At 39.6% G+C, this 19,340-nt stretch overlaps 2 protein-coding genes across 3 annotated transcripts; one reads left to right on the top strand and one right to left on the bottom strand.

The window, feature by feature from the left end:
• The first annotated feature begins 1,169 nt into the window (after positions 1-1,169).
• Positions 1,170-15,404, top strand: dennd6a (DENN/MADD domain containing 6A). Of its 2 annotated transcripts, none has more exons than XM_029502278.1 (19): positions 1,170-1,535; positions 2,763-2,801; positions 3,055-3,097; positions 4,715-4,827; positions 5,365-5,445; positions 5,947-6,052; positions 6,290-6,369; positions 6,616-6,675; positions 6,992-7,062; positions 7,231-7,353; positions 7,875-7,970; positions 8,187-8,281; positions 8,384-8,449; positions 8,626-8,690; positions 9,060-9,149; positions 9,355-9,518; positions 9,682-9,784; positions 10,043-10,117; positions 10,791-15,404. In XM_029502278.1, exons 1-19 carry the CDS (start codon positions 1,305-1,307, stop codon positions 10,920-10,922), a joined length of 1,833 nt encoding a protein of 610 aa, XP_029358138.1. In that variant the 5' UTR covers positions 1,170-1,304; the 3' UTR covers positions 10,923-15,404. The 2 variants fall into 2 exon arrangements, with proteins under 2 accessions (XP_029358138.1, XP_029358136.1); XM_029502276.1 differs by having other exon boundaries at positions 1,305-1,535; positions 7,007-7,062.
• An 86-nt stretch (positions 15,405-15,490) lies between these two features.
• Positions 15,491-18,359, bottom strand: LOC115043647 (A-agglutinin anchorage subunit-like). The gene is made up of 5 exons (XM_029502279.1): positions 17,829-18,359; positions 17,478-17,627; positions 16,648-16,928; positions 16,358-16,485; positions 15,491-16,177 (listed from the first exon to the last, which is right to left on the bottom strand). Exons 1-5 carry the CDS (start codon positions 18,208-18,210, stop codon positions 15,994-15,996), a joined length of 1,125 nt encoding a protein of 374 aa, XP_029358139.1. The 5' UTR covers positions 18,211-18,359; the 3' UTR covers positions 15,491-15,993.
• Between the last annotated feature and the right edge of the window lie 981 nt (positions 18,360-19,340).

Here is a 19,340-nt window from a genome sequence, read left to right as displayed (position 1 = left end):
TATCGAAGCGTATAGTCCATTTTGCATATATTAATTACATTTATGTCAATGTCCAAATGACTGATTTGTGCATTGTTTCCCTTCTATCTGTTTATCTTTAATAAGGTGGTTTTGTGTCACAACTTGGACCATCAGAGGGTATCTCACTTCCATCTGTGCTCCCTCCCACCCATCTGTTTTCTCAGCGATGGAGCTATTAAAGGATTTAGATAAAGCTGATTTATTACCTTCTTCCTGACTAAAACTTCAGAGCACACTGTAATTGACTAAATAATTCCTTGAGAGATGTAACTTTTTTTCTCAGTGAGGATATGAAGGGGAAGAGACTCAGTAGACTAGATTATTCTTGCTTCCAGCAACAGGTGCGAATACTGAATAACATAAGAAATGACAAGAATCTGTATCTAAACAAAGATGCAAAGAAACACAATGATGGTATTCAATAAAAACATTTTACCCTCATTTCAAAAGAGCGGTAAATTAGTGAGTTTCACCCGTTCCAATGTATTCAAGCTTCCTTCCTGGATGGAGCTTGAACATAAAGTCTCAGTATTTCAATCTTAGATAATTTGTCTAAATTTTCATATAAGCTTGCTGCAGGCGCTATTTGTTGTTCTTTTTTTTCTTTTTTCTTTTTTTTTTTAATTTTGACTTATTATTTCACAATCTTGATTAAGAAAGCCAATATTTTAACTGCATATTCGTTTTTAAAGAAAGCCATTGATGTATTAACTCAACAATTTTGTTACATAGCACATAATTTTCAGTACAACGACAGCATTTGTCGATAGATTTATTACACAAGAAAACGTGAACATTTTGGTTTGTCATTTCAGTCTTAACAGCTAAAATACATAGATAGATAGAACTTTATCAATCCCCAAGGGGAAATTCACCATTGTGAATGTCATAATTCTTGATCCGGGCCAAAGGTTTTGCTGTTTTGCATTAATCGTCGCACTAAAAGTTAAACGTGACTTACTTTTTATCATGTTTTAATCGTGTTATTATTTTTATTTTAATCAAAATAAAACTTTTCTGATAGTTCGGAGTTTCTATCTTCACCTGAATACAACGGTGCCCGGAACGTCCTACGTCATGACGTTACGTGTTCTCCGTCACGACGTACGCACGCACGCTCCTGCTGCTATGCTAATTCGCTAGCTTGGTGGCTGCTGCCCGAACCGCCGCCTCTGCTGTTGTCGGCTGAGGGGGAATCTAAACGAGGAGTGACCGCAAACTTCTTCCGAAAAACCGGCAGCCTTCAACCGAGAGCAAGCGAGTGTCCGCGTCGGGCCGTCGCCATGGCTCTGCAAGGCCCGGAGGAGCTGGGGGAGCAGGTCGAAGAGCCGGAGGATTTGGACGACCAGGACGCTAGCAGCATCTCCCCGGCCGAGGAGATAACGCTGCCCCCCGGGCCCGGAGGCGAAGAGGAGCCGGAGGAGGCTCTCCTCCTGCCCTGGGACCGCTTCTCCGCCTGGCTGCACTGCATCTGTGTCGTCGGCTTCGACCTGGAGCTCGGACAGGCGGTGGAGGTGAGGCACACGGGTCTCCGCAGTCCGGCCAAAGTGTCCGAGTTGGCGGCGGTTATCTGTGGCTCAGGCTAGTTCCTGGACCGGACACCAGGAACACAAACCTCCATGTAGCTGGTTGATTCTTCTCTGACCCGTTAACACACACAGATTTAACCTTTCGCCTCTCAGGCTGGTGGGCTCATGACCTGACTTTGTGTTCTGCAGCCACGGTGGACTGTGTTTTGATGCCTTTCCTGCAGTTAGTCTGCAGCAGCAGCAGCAGCATCTCTCTGTTTCCATTTTACTGACACAAACACATCACATCCTTAAAGTGTGGAGGGTTCGATTCCCCCCGGAGACAGCAGGCCCAATAGTTTCTATAACAATACCACACAATGCGTGTTTAACAAGCTCCTTAACAGCAATCCGTTTATGTTTCACTTTCTCTGATGAACTGAGCCACACAGAGCTGCAGATTCTTGTTGTCTTTTATATGAGCAGGTATAAACTTTATAAGGATCATAGCTAAATCATTTCATTATTGAGTAATCATTAATATTTTTTTTAATTAAACTAATGATTGAACGAATTAATCATTAAGTGACCCTAACCACAGAGACATTAATAAATATACTACTTTGTCAGACTAATGCAAGAGTGTGAAGGTTTTTAGTTTGGAAAGAAGAATGCAAAGTATCATTAACATTGTTGCAGATTAATTTTATGATTTTAGATAGATTTTTATTTTGGCACCTTAATTTGTGGAATATGAACATGTTTTTCTACAATTCTGAAAAATATTGATCTATCTTAATATTTAGGTTACTGAGAAAGGATTATAAATCACGCCAGACATTTTAGCTTGGGAGTGCCTGAAGGTTTTAAATTCTCCGGGCCACGAACATATATTTTCATCCAATCACTTTATATAAAAAATTTCATTCACACTCTATTGCACAAAAAAAATAAGTAAGATTTGCTCAGGCAAATAAGTAATAAAGTTTATTAAAACATCACCAAAGTTAACTTTCTTGTTATACAGCAAGTACAAACTAATAACATCAGGTGCAATAAAGTAAATGACAGGAGTAACACACAGAAAAAGATCCAGCGACTGGAGAAAGAAATAAACATTGTTAAAGATGTGTGAAAGAATCATTGATGAGAGGAGCTGATGTTTAGTTTGGCAGAAGGTGAACAGAGATTTCAGCTCCTGCTGTGTGGTAACTCTAGTCCTCTGTCTTCCAGGTCATTTATCCTCATCATTCCAAACTGTCAGAGAAAGAGGTGAGTCAAGCCGACCTAATACAAGACATTCTGGAAATAACATTTTCATGAACAAGTTTCAAAATCCTACAAGGTCTGAGCTGTAAATGTAGAAAAGAATTGGGTACATTTTTCTTCATGTTTGTCATATTTGGACATTGTAATGATAATCATTGATCTTCTGCTGTCTACTGATTGTTGTATACCTGAATCAATCTAGATGACAACAAAGAGACTATAAAAACACTATAATCTTCTTGTTGTTTTCTTTCAGAAAACAAGCATCTGCTACCTTTCATTCCCTGACTCGAATTCAGGTGAGCTCCTTCTTTTGTCTGAGATAAATGCATGAAACCAGCAGAATTAGGCAGTGAGTCAGGTTACTGAAAATAATTATTTATAATGTGTTATCTGACCACATCAGAAGCCAAAAGTTTTTAAGATTGTTCTGATGGGTGTAGCTGAATAGTGCAGTAAAAATCCAGCTCTCATAAGGAGAGTAGGAGGGGTTCATGGTGAAATATGGAGACAAAGTCACACGTTTTGGGGCAGTCTCTCCTCAAAGACCTTCATAGTTTTGCACACTGTTGTTCAGAACAGAAGGGACAGAAATAGTTTTTTAAAGAATGAAAAAAGAAAGCCAAAGGAAAAAGATATATTTGTGCTTACTGTATCACCTCCTCACTGTTGGCCAGTCACTGTGTGAAGTGAGTGTGAATGTTGAATTGTTGGTTTTAGAACCATCTTGCGGTGTACAACTTTGGTTAAAGTAAACAGAAACGCACAAATGAAATGAAAAGAATCCAGAGTCACTCAACTGCCGATGGCCCGTTTCATGCCGGATGGATTTCAAACAAATCAAAACTATAGGATGTCATGGAGTTATGGATGAGTGCCTGGAAGTGTGTATGTGTATTCTGTGATGGAAGTGGCACACACACAATCACACACACTCCCTCACACTCCCTCCCTTGTGAATACCATTAGCTAATTTTCTCTTCTGAAACACTTGAGTTCTTCTAGTTTGTGTGCTGAAGTATGTACGGAGGTCATGTAGAGGTTAAAAGCTGGGCGATGACTTGCTGCGCGTTTCCTTTTTCCACCATTTTGCCCGTTTCCTCTTCCAGTTTGTCCAAAACTGGGCAGGAACCAATGAAGACACTTAGGAGCTGCTTGTCATGACAGAATACATCTGAAGTAAACTGTCAGCCGCCAGGATATTTTTTTTTCACGTGCTTGTGCATTTTGAAATGCTCCGCTATTTGCACTGGAAAAAACTAACATGTAGGAAATGTTAGATAATAAAAAAATTCACAGGGTTTGATTATAAAAACCTGATAAATGATATAAAATATTCCATTGACAAGAAGCTGTGAATGTTGTGTTTCGGTCAACACAAGCATCTAAGTTTGGTTGTTAAAGAGTTTACTTACTGGCTGGCTCGTTTATGAAGTGGTTATTGTGGTGTGCTGAACGATGCACACTGTGTGTTTTGACCCTTCAACTCTATTAAAAATTCAAGTTCCAGGGAGCAGGACCAACAAACTGAACTGAGTTGGCTGCTCTTCTGATGGGAAACTTCGCTGATCAGAGTTAGTTCAGTGAACACATGGAAAACTAAAATTCATCAATGGAGTTTGTATACTCAGGTTCACCATGGCAACAGATAAATAAAGAGCAGCGTCTCCATTTTAATTCAGTGCTGATAGAGAATTCAGTCAATTTGTCTGAGTTGGAAAGAAACTAACTAATATCACTTTATTACATTTTATTGGAGCACTCCAGTCATGAATTGTTTTCAACAATAGACTAACCCAAAAACAGCTTCATGAAGCGGTTAAGAGCATCCATTTTTATTTCACGTTTAAAAAAATCTTATTCAACATTAGTAATTATATTGACTTTAGGCAACCTTTTTTTTTTTTTTTTTAAAGGTTGCCTTGGCGACACCCAGTTCTGCTTCCGCTTCCGTCAGGGTTCCAACAGGAAGTCATCACTTGGCTGCTTCCTGGAGACCACTGACCGAGACGCACCGGCCTGTCTGAAGGTCCATAGACACACACACACACAAACATTTTTGCATATTAAAAAGCATATATTATTATTTTGCACATTTTCTGAATGCTACTATGCATATACACTTCATGTTCAAGTTGGTGCAACACATAATCAATGATATGCATCTCAGCTGCTAATAATGAGCCGTCTGTTAAAGTGTTCTTGTGCAAAAATAATATTTCCTCTCAACCACAAATAAAACAGGTCAATTCATTTGTCTGTGGATTAGCGTCATTTGAGCAATTTAAGTCTCACATTGCAACATCAAGCATGCACATTTTTGTATAAGTGATCTCATTGTGTAATGAGTTTCACATGAGATACATGTGCTTACACAATGACATACGCTTCTACAACTAACCAATGGGGAAATGTGCCGCTCGATCCAAAAACATCAATTTTCTGGTTAATTCTTAAATAAAAAAACTTCACAGCTCTGCAGCTCACTATAACTCATCCTGTGGGTGAAGACTGAATTTCTGCTTTAGTGACACAAAACTTAACTCTGACTCTGTGTGTGTTGCAGAGGGAGCAGGGTCATTACTACGGATATGTGTACTTCCGTCAAGTTCGAGACAAATCTCTGAAGAGAGGATACTTCCAGAAGGTCAGTGTTTCAGATTTAGGACCTTAACATCATCTTTAAACTGGTAACACAACTCGCACAACGTCTCTGCTACCATCTCACTTCCTAATTAGTTCTGCTCACTTCTACTTCCTCGTTTTCTTTCCTATCATTGCTCAGCTAATTTAAACCAAACAGTTATAAACATTTTTCACATTCAGTGATAAGGGGAAAGATCTGATTTGCACACTGAGTTGCTAAAAGTCCAAAGTGAATTATCTCTCTCTCTCTGAGACACTTTGACAAAAAACACTTTGCATTGTTTTCTTTTACAGACCTAACAGTCAAATAACTGAGGAAGTTACTGATGAGGAGAATGATTATAACATGCAGCCGTAATGTTACTGTGTTGGAGTATTTCTTCGAAGCCTTTTTAACTGCCAACCTGACAGATGAACAGCGTTTAGTGGCCACAGATTTAACAGGCATGATGATGTCTTTTTATCGGACAGTGTTGTGAGTATTGGGTTCTCTCTCTACCAGTCTCTGGTGCTGATCAGCAAGCTGCCCTACGTGAACTTCTTCCACTCGCTGTTGAAGATCATGGCTCCTGAGTACTTTGAGAAACAGGAACCCTGTCTGGAGGCCGGTCAGTCTGTGCTTAAATGTCTATAAATTCTACATTTCTAAACTCTAAATTCACTGGAAATATGACTCTTCTTTTACCCTGGCACCAAGAACAGAACTCCAAATTTCATGCACTAAGTAAGGCGCAAATGTCTAATAAGATAACACGATGATGTGATGATATTTTATCCAAAATGTCATAATTGTTCTAAAGTGGATCGTGGTTCAGATTGCTCTTGTTTTTGTTTTTGACTGACAGCTTGTAATGACATAGATCGCTGGCTGACACCCCATCCTGGGCGAATCCTAACGCTGCCTATTATGGGTGTGGTCATCAAGGTAAACCAACACTCACCCAAACAAAGATAACAAATTAAATTGATTCTAGTTAAACTGGTTTTGATTTTCCAAAAATATATATAGATACCAAACAGACCATCTACTGTTTGACCCATCTGACCCTAACCCTAACCCTTTAGTTAAAGCAAACAGAAGTGTGAGGAGGAATGGCCTCAGTGTTAAACCAGTTTCTGATGAGTATTTGAACTGATCCTAACCCCGACCTGTGTTCCGCTGGTTCCGCAGGTTCGTATCCCAACCTGTTACGACAAACCAGGAACTTCACAGCTGGTCCAGTCCACCCAGGTGATGACGCAAAAAATCACACATGATCAGACACCCTTGTACACATAAAAAGAAGAAGCTGCTGCTGCTGCTGTAACAATTCACATTACAGCAGCAAGATTTTTAACTTTAGAGATGGAGAGAACAACAAACAAACAAGCAAACAACAGATAGCAGGTAGTACCACCCATAGCAGCAGTCGTAACCGGTCCTAACCCCGACCGCGTGTTCTGCCGCAGGCTCGTTTAATCATTAAGTTAATTTCATCATCTTTTTTGGATTTCATACTGAAGCTTGTGAAAAAACTTCAAACATGAATATCTCAGCTAAAAGGGAGTGTGTTTTATTTCAGAGTGACAGCCTGGTGTCCATCGTGCTCCCAACCATCCACGAAGTCGACCTTTTTCGGTGAGACTTGACATCATTCATCATTTTAAAAGTGAAAAGGAAATTTCTACATTTTCTAAAAATCAGCAAATGACCTTTGAAAACTATCTTTGGCAGAACAGGAAACTGTCTTGTACTCACACTCCAAACTCTTCCGCATATTAATTAATTAACTGTCTCGCTTCCTAGGTGTTTCTATCCGGTCTTCTTCCACATCCAGATGTTGTGGGAGTTGGTGCTGCTGGGAGAGGCACTAGTCGTGATGGCGCCATCACCGGCGGAGTCATCAGACACTGTGCTGGCGCTGGTCAAGTGAGTCTGAGGAGTACAGAAGGACAGAGGGCAGAATAAAAAAACTATCTTTAGGCATTTTATAGCTAATTTAAATGCAGTTCCATTTGACTTAATTAAATATGTAGTCTGAATTTTTAAAACGTCTGCAAATATGCCTTTGTGCCTTTAACCAACGTCTTAAATTCAGCTTCAGGTGTTGCGCATAAACTGTTCTGGGTTTTTTTCTTGGTGAAATGTTTGGCAGAGACTGAATGCAGACAGACTGGTTACAGATATTTAGGTCTTATTCTCTCTGATGTTAGACCTGTTAGATTTTGTTATTTTTGTTTGTTTTAGTGGAATATATTTATCTGATATTAAATTGCATTAAGATAATGGGGATAAATCTTCTTTCATCAAGTGAGGCTCATGTTGCTGTGTCCTCTCCCAGTCTTTTGCTCTCAGGGTGGTGGCAACAGAAGGCGGGTTTTCGGTCAGTCCTACGTAGTTGGTCAGGTTTCAAACACTAATGTTACTTTTTATTCCTCTTCTCTCTGCAGCTGCATCTCTCCGCTGCGTTACTGCAGTGACTTCCGGCCGTACTTCACCATCCACGACAGCGAATTTAAGGAGTACACCACCAGGACGCAGGCTCCGTAAGTAAAGATGAGCCAGCCATGCTGCCCTCGAGCAAGTTGTTGTCTCGGTACTTTTCCAGCCTGTGTGAGCCCTGCTGGTTCAGGGATTTTGACCACTGACCTGTAAGGTGGCTGTTTGAGTCCTTGTTCCTGTGTATAGACGTTTGTCAGTATTTGCCAAAGTTAAATCTTGTAGAATCACCTGTGATCTGTGTCTCGGTTCTCTGTCTACAGGCCATCGGTCATTCTGGGAGTGACCAATCCGTTTTTTGCGAAAACTCTGCAGCACTGGCCGCACATCATCCGCATCGGGGACATGAAGCAAGCAGGTAGAGATACAGAAAAATTTAAATGTGTCTGAATGACGAAGTGGTTTGGAAGAAGGCTGATCTCTGGTTGATCTGTCCCCTCCACATGTCTGCTCTTCTCAGGTGAGATGGCCAAGCAGATGAAAGTGAAGAAGTTGAAAAACCTAAAAACTCTGGACTCTAAACCTGGTAAATGTTTCATTCTCTTCATTTTTGCCTTTGTCCTGGTGTTAATATTTCATAGACAGCTTGAAACAGACTCCAGATTTCTAGGCAGCAAAGTCTCTACCAAGGGGAGATATTATCAGCTTCTGCCATCTGATGTGTGTGATGTTTGTGTGTGTGTGTGTGTGTGTGTTTTAAAGGGGTGTACACTGCATACAAACCCTATCTCAATAAAGATGAAGACATCATCAAACAGCTTCAGAAGGTAAGTTCTCCCTGATCCATTTGAATTTTAAAAATGTATTAACTTGTTTTGTTTTATGTAAAGAGAGAGGGAAAAAAAGTCTTTGACCGTTTACAGTTTACACAGTTGGTTCTGTTATTGATCCCAGATTATAAAACTTTGTCTTGTCAGGGCGAAACTACACTCTAACTCCAGCTTTACTTTTTACAGTAAAAATAAACATTATTTCTCTGGCAGACTAACCGTGTAATGAAGAAATTACGACCAATAAAACACAATGCATAAACCAAGAAATGAAAAATGACCTGAAGCAGAATGTTTTGTGTGTTGTCACTCTACTTTAGATGTGTAAGAAACTAAAATCTAATGATAAAATGTTATGATTTTCAGGGTGTCCAACAAAAGAGACCCTCAGCGGCCCAAAATGCAATTCTTCGACGCTACTTCTTAGAACTGACACAGAGCTTCATCATTCCACTGGTAACAGCTTCTGTTTGGGTCTGTCAACGGTTCACTAGAATATGTCAGCAGTATCTTTATCGTCTCATCATCTATGCGCACTAGATATTTTCTAATTTTCTCTGAGCCCTTCTGGAGGTTCTGAATCAACTCCTCGTGTCTTCTATCAATGCTGCTGGTGCCGGTTTTTACCACATCATTAAATCATGGTTTGTGTGTGTTGCAGGAGCGCTACGTGGCCAGTCTGATGCCTCTGCAGAAGTCCATCAGTCCATGGAAGAGTCCTCCTCAGCTCCGGCCGTTCATCCAGCAGGACTTCATGAAGACGCTGGAGAAAGCCGGACCTCAGCTCACGTCGAGACTTAAAGGAGACTGGATTGGACTCTACAGGTACAACACTCACACATTCTCACTTTCTGTTAGTTGGTTGATCGTAGAGTAGCACAGAACTTAGGCATGACAAAGTAGGAGTGCTTTGAGTTTATTATGGACCTGATGTTGTGGATCCAGAGCTTCATGTGGCCTCCTCGGGTGTTTTTTTCTCTGTCTTCAGACATTTCCTCAAGTCTCCAAACTTTGACGGCTGGTTCCGCAACAGGAGGCGAGAGATGACCCAGAAACTGGAGGCTCTGCACCTCGAGGCGCTGTGTGAGGAGGTGAGGATCTAACTCCAGAGCTGCTGCTGTACGGAGAACTGCAGAGACAACGTGGCCGTAAACCTCTCACGCTCATTTTACTCTTAGCTACAAACAAGCAGGGTTTAGTTGCAGGTTTTTATAATTTCGGGTTAATTAAAAAATGCTGTAGAGCTCAGTGTTCCTTGACCGTTTTCTCTGTCTTGTTTATTCTTTATCTATTTGTATCTGTCTTTTTTTTGTTTGTTTGTTTGTTTGTTTGTTGTTTTTCCTCTTTAGGATCTGCAGCAGAGAATCCAGAAGCACACAGAGGTGGAGACAGTTGATCTGGTTCTGAAGCTGAAGGATAAACTGGTAAGTACAGACTCATCCGAGACTCAAGCTCTGCAACAGTGCTGCAAATACAACTGCTAGTTCAATTACTACCACTATGTATACTGATGATACTACTGCTGATTCCAGCTATACCACAGCTCTCACTAATGCTCCTACAGTTGTTAACTGGGAGTGATGAGGCTTGAAAAGTCTTAAAAAGATCTTATTCATAGTTCGCGGGAAAAAAATCCTTCTAAGCTACCAAAAGTCTTTCAAATCCTCTTAGTTCAGTTCATATATTTTATTTCCTGTCGATTAGGTACAAAATAAAAAGCAACAGCTCTTTAATATTTGAAAACTGAAACCAGCACTGGCATTTTCTTAACTTGCTGCCTCCTACATTCATCCTGTCGATAAAACGTGATCAGGAGTTGATACACAAGTGGGAGATCTCAGTTACAATGAATTCATCTTTAATTTGGCAGTCATTATGAATTATTAATTTATCTTTAAGGTGATGTATTATGAAATAATAACTATAGGCCAAAATAGCCTCCATGAGTTTTCCGCCGCAGAGAGCTGGACATTAAATTCCCTTATGTGAATTTAAAAAGGCCTGAAAGAGTCTTCCATTTACTTGAGTTGCTGCAGAAAAACAGTTTAAACTGAAGGTTGATGAATGTGCTCCGGCTCACGGTGCTCTCTGCTGCAGAGTCAGGCGGAGAGGGAGCAGCTCCCAGTGCGTCCGGGGACTCTGCTCAAACTGAGGGCCCACATTGATGCGGTCATCCTGGCCTTACCAGAGGACCTGCAGGGCATCCTCCACAAGCCCTCTACGCCGTGACCTTTAACCCTCCATCTGCAACACTAACCCCACTTTGAGCTTGTTTTAAAGTTTGGGGGGGTAGTGGCTCTCCTCCCAGTCGGCCCCCCGGCTCAGGGGCCCCAGCTTACTCTTCTAAAGGCCCAGACTGAGGACCTCCAGTCGGGTGTAACATGGAAAGCACATCGCATTTTTGTTTCCCCACCTGAACGAATATCCACATTGAGTTGTATTTACTTTTTCCCTTCCACGCTGCTCCTGTGGTGTCTCGTGTCTGCGATCACGTGTCGGTGAGCCGCAGCGACTCGTCATGAACTTCTCTGAACCATCATTTCAAACCTGCATGGATGGTTTGTCATCACAGAGCCGTTATCGAGCGAAGACGAGTGCACTTGAAGGTTAGCCGGTCCATCTGCACCTGGGATGAAAGAGCCGGAAGACGACCCCGGCTGACCTTTAACTCATTATTTTTACCTCTTGATGTTTATCAGATTTACCTTTTTTTTTTTTTTTATTTGATGATGGACTGCTGCAGAACAGACTGGGGAGCTTTTTAACCATTTTTAAGAAATGTTTTTTAAAAGAAGTGCACTTCATGTCTAACTGGACCGATGTGCCCTTCATGCATTAATACACACTGACACTTTTATGCAAACAAACTGAAGCAAGTGGAGCCAAGCAGTGCTTTATGAATACGTTTTACTAATATGTTGATGAAAACACACACAGCATTGAGCACCAGCGAGCCTCGATTATCACGACTGTGGGGATCAGGATGAAATTACCCGTGTCCATGTCAGACATTGTTGTTGGTGCGGGTTGTGAATATATTTGTATTCTTCTGAGGACTGAATTCAAAAGTTGTGTGTCACTATTATGTGAAAACCTATTTTTATTTCAACTTCCTAATCCTGAGCTCCACCTCGGGTCAGAAGAAATCTCTGGCCCGCTGGACTGTGAAACCTCAGAGGCCCATATCTGCTAAGAATGAAACAACAAACTGATGAAAAGTTAGAAATGTTAAATATAATCACAGGAAATCAAAATCAAAGGACACAAATTCAGCACTGTAGTTACATTTTTTAATTTAGTCAAACGTAGGATTTAAGTTAACAATTATTGCGACTGAAACTAAATTTGGGATCATTAAGACTCAGTCTGGTCATGGTGACTTCTAAAATCTCTGTTTTGGCCATTTCTAGCGTTTCCTCTGTTCTTTATTTTATTTCCTGGCACAGACGAGCTGTTATCGTGAAACTGTTTCATTCATTTCTCTGATAAACTTCAACTCAATGCAATACCACTCTCCTCAGTCTGTGGGAAGTTTTCACTTGGCAGCAGGAGAAGCACAAGAAATGTTCTCCTAATTTTTACTTCACCTTTACGATGAGTGAAGGTTGAAAGCGGTCTACAAATAATATATAAATTACAGGTTTCATTTTGGGTTGGTTTGTGAGAGCAGTTTTTTCATATTTCAAATGGAGAAAACTTCGCCAGCTGCGTTAAGAGAAATGAATCTGCACTCACACTTCACAAACTGCTCATTGCTCAGTACATCCGGGACAGTACAGGGCGGATTAGACACTTTGACACGTTGAATGATGTAGAGCTGATGCATTTTGTGTGTCAGACACAGATTTTATTATCTCCCAGAAAACGTGTCATCCAGAGCTGCAACGGGAGGGCAGAACAAAGCAAGCCGATGAGATGTGTCTCCAAATGTCGCTGCTAAACAAAGTTTTCTGCCAAAGTTTGTTTTACAGTTTGTCTCGTCAACAGTCCACCATCCTTTTTGTCTAGTTCTTGTTTTATGTTCCTGAGAACAACAAAAACAAAACCTAACTAACAGCAAAGTGCAGCAGTCCTGCTTATAGAAAAAAATGTTAATGCAGTGAAAACCACTTCAAATCAGTTATGTCTGAATTTAATGCTAAATTAAAATTTTATCATTTTGACTTACAAAGTCAGAGCAGTTTTAAGTCATTCTATATTTATTTGGGCAGAAATGTGCTCCTGTACGTAAGTGGAGGGTTTCTTCACTTGTCACTGAGGTTTTGTTGCAACCCAAGCTGCAAACTGATACTAAAAAGTCCCGCAACAAAGATTTCTAACGCTGGGGTTCATTTTAGGAGAGATATTTCCAGGACCAGGTGATCACAGGGTGTCAGACAATGTTAGAAACACTACAGCGAACAGATGATGCACAGAGGGCGTTAAAAATGAAGCTGGTGCCTTAAAAGAGCAGAACCAAAGTCTCAATGTGAACTAATAAAAAGTGGCTCCTCTTCTTTATCTGCTGCTCCCTGCTGAAGGCTTCCGTCTTCTGCTGGTGACAGGTCTCCATCCTGCTCAGGATTAGGCATGTATGTAATCTAATATAATCTGTAAACGCAGCAGGTTAAAGGAAAAACCCTCAGCGTGTCTATTTGGTTTGTTTTTTCTGATCAGAAGAATTCGGCGTCTTTGGGTTTAAATATCTAAATTCATGAACATTCCTGGATCCCTAACACGGTATAAAATAGCAATAGTAACATTTTAACAGGTAATTTTATTTATTATTGCAATTTGTATTTTTATAATGCCAGATTTTTGTAGTTACTGGCTACACACATCTGCATATGAATTAAATTGATGTTAAAATTTCAAAATATGACTTATTTGGAAATGTTTATTGGATTTCTGGTCGTTTTTTAGATTATGCTGTTTGGGTCATTTTCTTTTAAGCCATCATGTAACATGTTTTATGAAAGATTTGGCTGTCTTTTTTTTTTTCTCAGCAGATAACTTTAAAGAGGAATAACAAACATTTGCTGGTTGGAAAAACCTTTGACATCTGGTTGTTGGGCAACCATGTAAATTTTATATTTGTAAAAGAAAACCACATATTTTAGCATCTTTGAATATTTTTATCGAGGGCTATTCTCATATTCCACTCTGTAGAGAATGAAGAGTTTTGTACATAATAATGTAAAGTGTATTTAGCCCTGATATGAGGATGTACAATAATTATTTTGTTATTACAACAGATGTCTTCAATAAGAATGATATAAGTAAGAAATGTTAATTTACTTTCTTACAATGCTGAAAATATTTTGAATTTTTGGCTTGTTTGCTAACAGACACTTTGGAAAATAAAGGTTTTAGCATTTCTCTTCACTGGCCTTGAACATCGAACCGTTGCAACTATCAGTAACACTCATGTTGAACAAATCTGGCTAATTAACAACGTTGGTGGTCCATTTATGATGGACTTAATAAACCCAATTTACAGGAAATGTTGTCAGAGACCTGAACTCAAAATAGCTAATTTATTTGTAAATCCTTAAAACTTTTATTTACATGCTAATTTTATATTTATTGAGGGATTTCAGAAAATATATCTTTGCAAGGAAATGTTGTAATCAGAATTAAACATGCACATTATTGAATTAACAAACTATTAAATCTTGACAATGAATCTGACCTTTACTGTAACAAGGATCAGTAGATTTATTGGAACAGGAGCTCCTGGACCTGTTCTTACTTTTTACTTTTAAATTGAGAAACCTGTAGCTGTTTTAAGAAAGTCAAATTAATTCAACAATAACAAAACATTCAAGTGCCAAAGGAATGAAATCTCTTATTTTCCTATCAAGTGTCTGAAAGCAAATGAAAATGTCACAAATTCAAACAGCTAATGTGAGTTTAAACGAGCACATACAGTCGTTATGTTGCACGAATACGTTTTGCTCATTTTATTTCTTCGTTTTTTGGGGTTTTTTTGGGATACATAACCACTAAACTCAACCACTCTGATGGCCTGAAGGATAACAGCTCCTCCACAGCCTTGAGTTCATTGTCTTATGTGAGCTGATTAAAATCTTGTTTTAACTTTATTTCAACCTTGTCTGAATTTGCTCTTAACTATCTTTTGTTTGACGCAGCAGCTCAGTTTTATCTACCAGCCAACATAACACACTCATGCCATTTTTATTTATCGAAGATATATTTAATAACAAGGACTCCAACAATAAAGAGGAATTGAGAATGAATTCAAATTCAGTGCATTATTATTATTATTCTTGCCAAAGGTGCTGCATAGATAGATTAATAAATGTTCTCATGTATAGGTGTAAACCTTCATTTTGCAGCAACAGGCGGCGCTTTAACAGCCTAAGAAAGTAGCAGGAATGTGCAGAAAGTACTTCTGAATGTATTTTTATTGAAGCTGAACAGCAACATTTGGACTTATGGCCTGTCAGATGTCTGCGGAACAGGCCAAGTTACAGCTCTCTCCCTGTATACTGTCATCTGCAGCACCTTTCATTTAATTTTATTCTTATGTTGATGTCATTTCTTATCTTAGTAAGCAGTTATTCGAAGATGTCTTGTTTTCTGTGCTGTTAAACATGGTCTCCGGTCTTTTTTGTCCATAAGACAGCACAAGACTTAAACAGTTGATAGAGAATCCTGAGGGTGGAGTGTATTTACAAACCACGAGGTTCAAACTGCAGTCATTTCATTTTTGGTCACATGGGGGCAGCAATAAACTAATTGTTGTGTTTACATTGTGTTGACATTACTTTAATTGGATACTACTTACATGTACAGTATATATGAAGGAAAACGCAGAGTTAGAAGACTGCATGGTGAAATTATTAGAAACACATCTGGAACTGTGAAGCGATAGTTGGCAGATGGAGATTTTATTTTATTTTATGTTGGAGTCGCTTTCAGTTTGACGTGTGTTCATCACTCTGACAGAAAAAACAAAATCTTCATCACTTTAACAATTCGTCTGTCCAAGCTGCATGTTACATAAGACAAAACTCTCTTTAATGTTTTTGGAAAGTTCAAAGTTTGATTTATTTACGTTTGCACATGAAGTCAAGAAATAATCTGCTCGTTGCTCCATAATAAGTGATTTGCATTCAATGAGGCATCAAAAATGAATTAAAAAAAGATTAAAAATGTAACTAATCAGATGACACTTCTGCGCTGTCACCTGAATAAAATCATCTTTTAATAGATCCGTATCAGTTCAATCTTAGTTGTGATTAATGATTGTTTGTTGATTGTGGTTAAATGAGGAGCAGAGGGAGCAGCTGTGTGATCAGAGACGTTGTTTCTCACTGATTTCATTTTGCCACCGGTTGAAAACCCTCCTGGTCTTGTTGTGTCCCCTCTTCCTGCTCCTGTCCTTCTTCGCCTGGATCTCGTAGACGTCCTCCAACACCATCTTTCCTCGGAGGGAGTAGCTGATGTAGGACCAGCTGAGGACGGAGCCGCTGTACAGCCTAAAAATTACCACACAAACTTCACTTTCCAAACAACAACGTAATTCTTTTAAATAAGTTTGTCTCTCATCTATTCCAAACTATGTTAGTGTTAAAAATAAAAACAACTGTTCTGTTGTTGTGCCACTAAGATGGTTAAAAACAAAAAGTCCCACGCTGAAACCACACAGACACACACACCTGTAGACACCCCCGTTCATGTAGTTGAAGACTTCATTGTACTGCAGATTATAATCCCACACCTGGACGTCAGTCACCTGACCATCAAAACCTGAGATGTCCATCACAGGCTCACCTGTCCATGAATACTGAACACACACACAGAATCAACGAGAGTTAGCAGAGTTACACGTCTCCCCTCTCAGAAAACCCAATCTGATATCCGTCTTTATCAAACGGGCTTCGCTGTGCCAGAGAGCCTGAGAACTGTTTTGTGATGTGATGTGACGTGAAGCCCCGTTCGGTCGTACCTGACGTTGCAGTATCTTCCTGATGCTCCCGTAGGAGCCGCTGAACACCTGGGCCACGCTCCTCTGGGAGTCGATGACGACGCAGACTCTTCTCCACAGGTCCGGTGCAACTGACGGCAGCAGGCTGATGTTGGGCTGGAAGGACACGCTGGCGTAATAATCGTAGTCCAGCACAAACCGACTGCCGCTCGTACTCAGAGAAAGTCTCCTGCTGCTGCCCGGACTGAGGGTGAAGAGCGTGAGGCCGTCTTCGGCCAAATAACGCAGACACACGGACAAACCTGCAGGGTTTACAAAGTTAACACACGGACAGGCTGCCACATCATTTTCATACTTCAGCTCGATCTAAGACACACAAAATAAACTACACACTACTGAGCCTCCCAATCTTTTCCATTTTTAAAACAATCGTCACACAGATATGACATTTCAGACGAAATATTGGTTAAAATATAAAACTGCATATTTGAAATTACTTTTTAAACATTCAGATATCATGCTTGATTTAATCTGGGAAAAAATGAATAACATCAGTGCCCCCTCAGCACCCCCAGAGCTAGCAGAGTTTGGTCTAGAGGACAGAATTGAATGATTTTGAATGAACATTAATATTATGGCGTAACAAAGAGACTGTAGATGAGATTTAGTAATTACAAAATGTCTTCGACATAATGAAGAACAATTTCTCTGGTCCTGAGATGATTCGGTTCATGACCACTTGCTCATACCAAAACCAACATTGTTTTAATTTAATACAAAGAAACAAAAACAAAACATAAATAATCTTGTCTCTGCTGTTGTTTTTGCTTTTCTCATCCAGATGCTCTCACCTCTGGTGGGGGGCGCTGTGGTCCAGGAGGGGGCAGAACTTGTGGAGTAGTCATGAGTGGAAGGAGAATAATATGGAGGATAGAGGGATACCCCGCCTCCTTCATTAGACAAAGTGAACATCTTCCCATTTAAATTGACTGTAGGACGACCTGGAACAGAAGAGAAGAATGAATACGGCACAAACCCCCTTTTTTTCTCACTGTGAATAGACGACCACATTGGTTTTCCATGTGATGAGTATTATCTGTATCTAAATGACAAACTCTGAATCTGTTGTGTGTAAGTCTGGGCCTGACTGCACTGAACCATCTGACGTGTGTGTATGTGTATGTGTATGTGTGTGTGTATACCTGTTGTCCATGGATAGGTGGTCCAAGAAGTTGTCCATGAAGTGGTAGTTGTTGTTCTTGGGGTGGTGGTTGTTGTTCTTGGGGTGGTAGTTGTTGTTCTTGGGGTGGTAGTTGTTGTTTTTCGGGCGGTAGTTGTTGTTCTTGGGGTGGTAGTTGTTGTTCTTGGGGTGGTAGTTGTTGTTTTTCGGGCGGTAGTTGTTGTTCTTGGGGTGGTAGTTGTTGTTCTTGGGGTGGTAGTTGTTGTTTTTTGGGCGGTAGTTGTTGTTCTTGGGGTGGTAGTTGTTGTTGTTGTTGTTGTTTTTGGGGTGGCAGTAGTAAGTGTACTTGCTGTCACCATTACCATCACCACAGGAACAAAAAGCAGCTTGCCCTTCAGCTCCATGTTCTTCAGTCAGACTGACCGAGTCTCTGCAGTCTGTTGCAGTCTGTGTGTCCTCGCTGCTGCAGGTCTTTGTCTCTCTGTTAGAATGTCGAAAATGTTGAACAGCAGTTGTGGTTCTCTTATTTCCTCTTTCACGTGTTCGCAGCAGCAGTTTCGTTTCTGTGCAAAGGATCCTCCCCCTGTCTGGCCAGGAGCTGGGAGACTAGATTTAGCAGCACAACGACTCTGTTGTGTCTTTGATATAAAAGTTTTAGTCAGCGTCATGCTGTAACTGCACAGACGCTCTGTGTAGATAAAAAAACTGGTTTCCTGAAACTGAACCAGTGATTCACTCCCTTGTCTTTTTTTTTTTTTATAATAGGACCACCTCCTGTTTTGGTCTCATCAAAAAAATTAAAAGACTAAACTATTTATTTATTTATTTATTTATTTATTTATTTATTTATTTTTACAACCAAACTTACTTCATCAGTGGCTTCATTGGGGCTGAACATCTGGATTTCAGGGTTTGGTGTCTTTATTTGGCCACAAATAATCCTGTAGGAGTAATAATAATAATAACAGTAATAATGAATTTTATTTATAGAGCAGTTTTAACAATGCTCAAAGATGACCAAGTCAGTTAAAAACAAGAAAATCATAAAGTAATTACCTGCCGCCATCTGCTGGGGAGTTTATTTCATTAGCTTTTGAAGAGACATTATACAGAAACGCTGATAACAAATAAATAAATAAATATATAATAAAATTAAATAAAATAAATTAATTAATTAAAATTAAAATTAATTAAATAAATTTGATTTCTAATAGCTTTTTTGTTTTTTTATTTCATGTTCAAAAAACTTAACAAAATATGTTTTATGGGGATTCAATTTTAGGAAATATATTTGCTGCGATATGTTTGAAAATAAGAAATTGTTGTAATTTAAAGTAATTTCTAACATCATTAATGATTTTTTGTATTATATTTTGTAATATATTTTACTGTATATTAATATTATGTATTATATTTTGTTCCATGTGAGCCTTTTAAAAAACTGCACACATTCCCAGTGTCCATGAAGGCATCATCAAAAGAAGATATCTGATTGGTTGTTGAATTCAAAGCAAAGGAAACATGAGCCAATCAG

The sequence above is a fragment of the Echeneis naucrates genome, chromosome 5 (assembly GCF_900963305.1).
Source record: "Echeneis naucrates chromosome 5, fEcheNa1.1, whole genome shotgun sequence".
Classification (NCBI taxonomy): Eukaryota; Metazoa; Chordata; class Actinopteri; order Carangiformes; family Echeneidae; genus Echeneis; species Echeneis naucrates.
The sequence above is the reverse complement of the archived record's forward strand: the minus strand, read 5'-3'. Positions and strand labels throughout refer to the sequence as shown.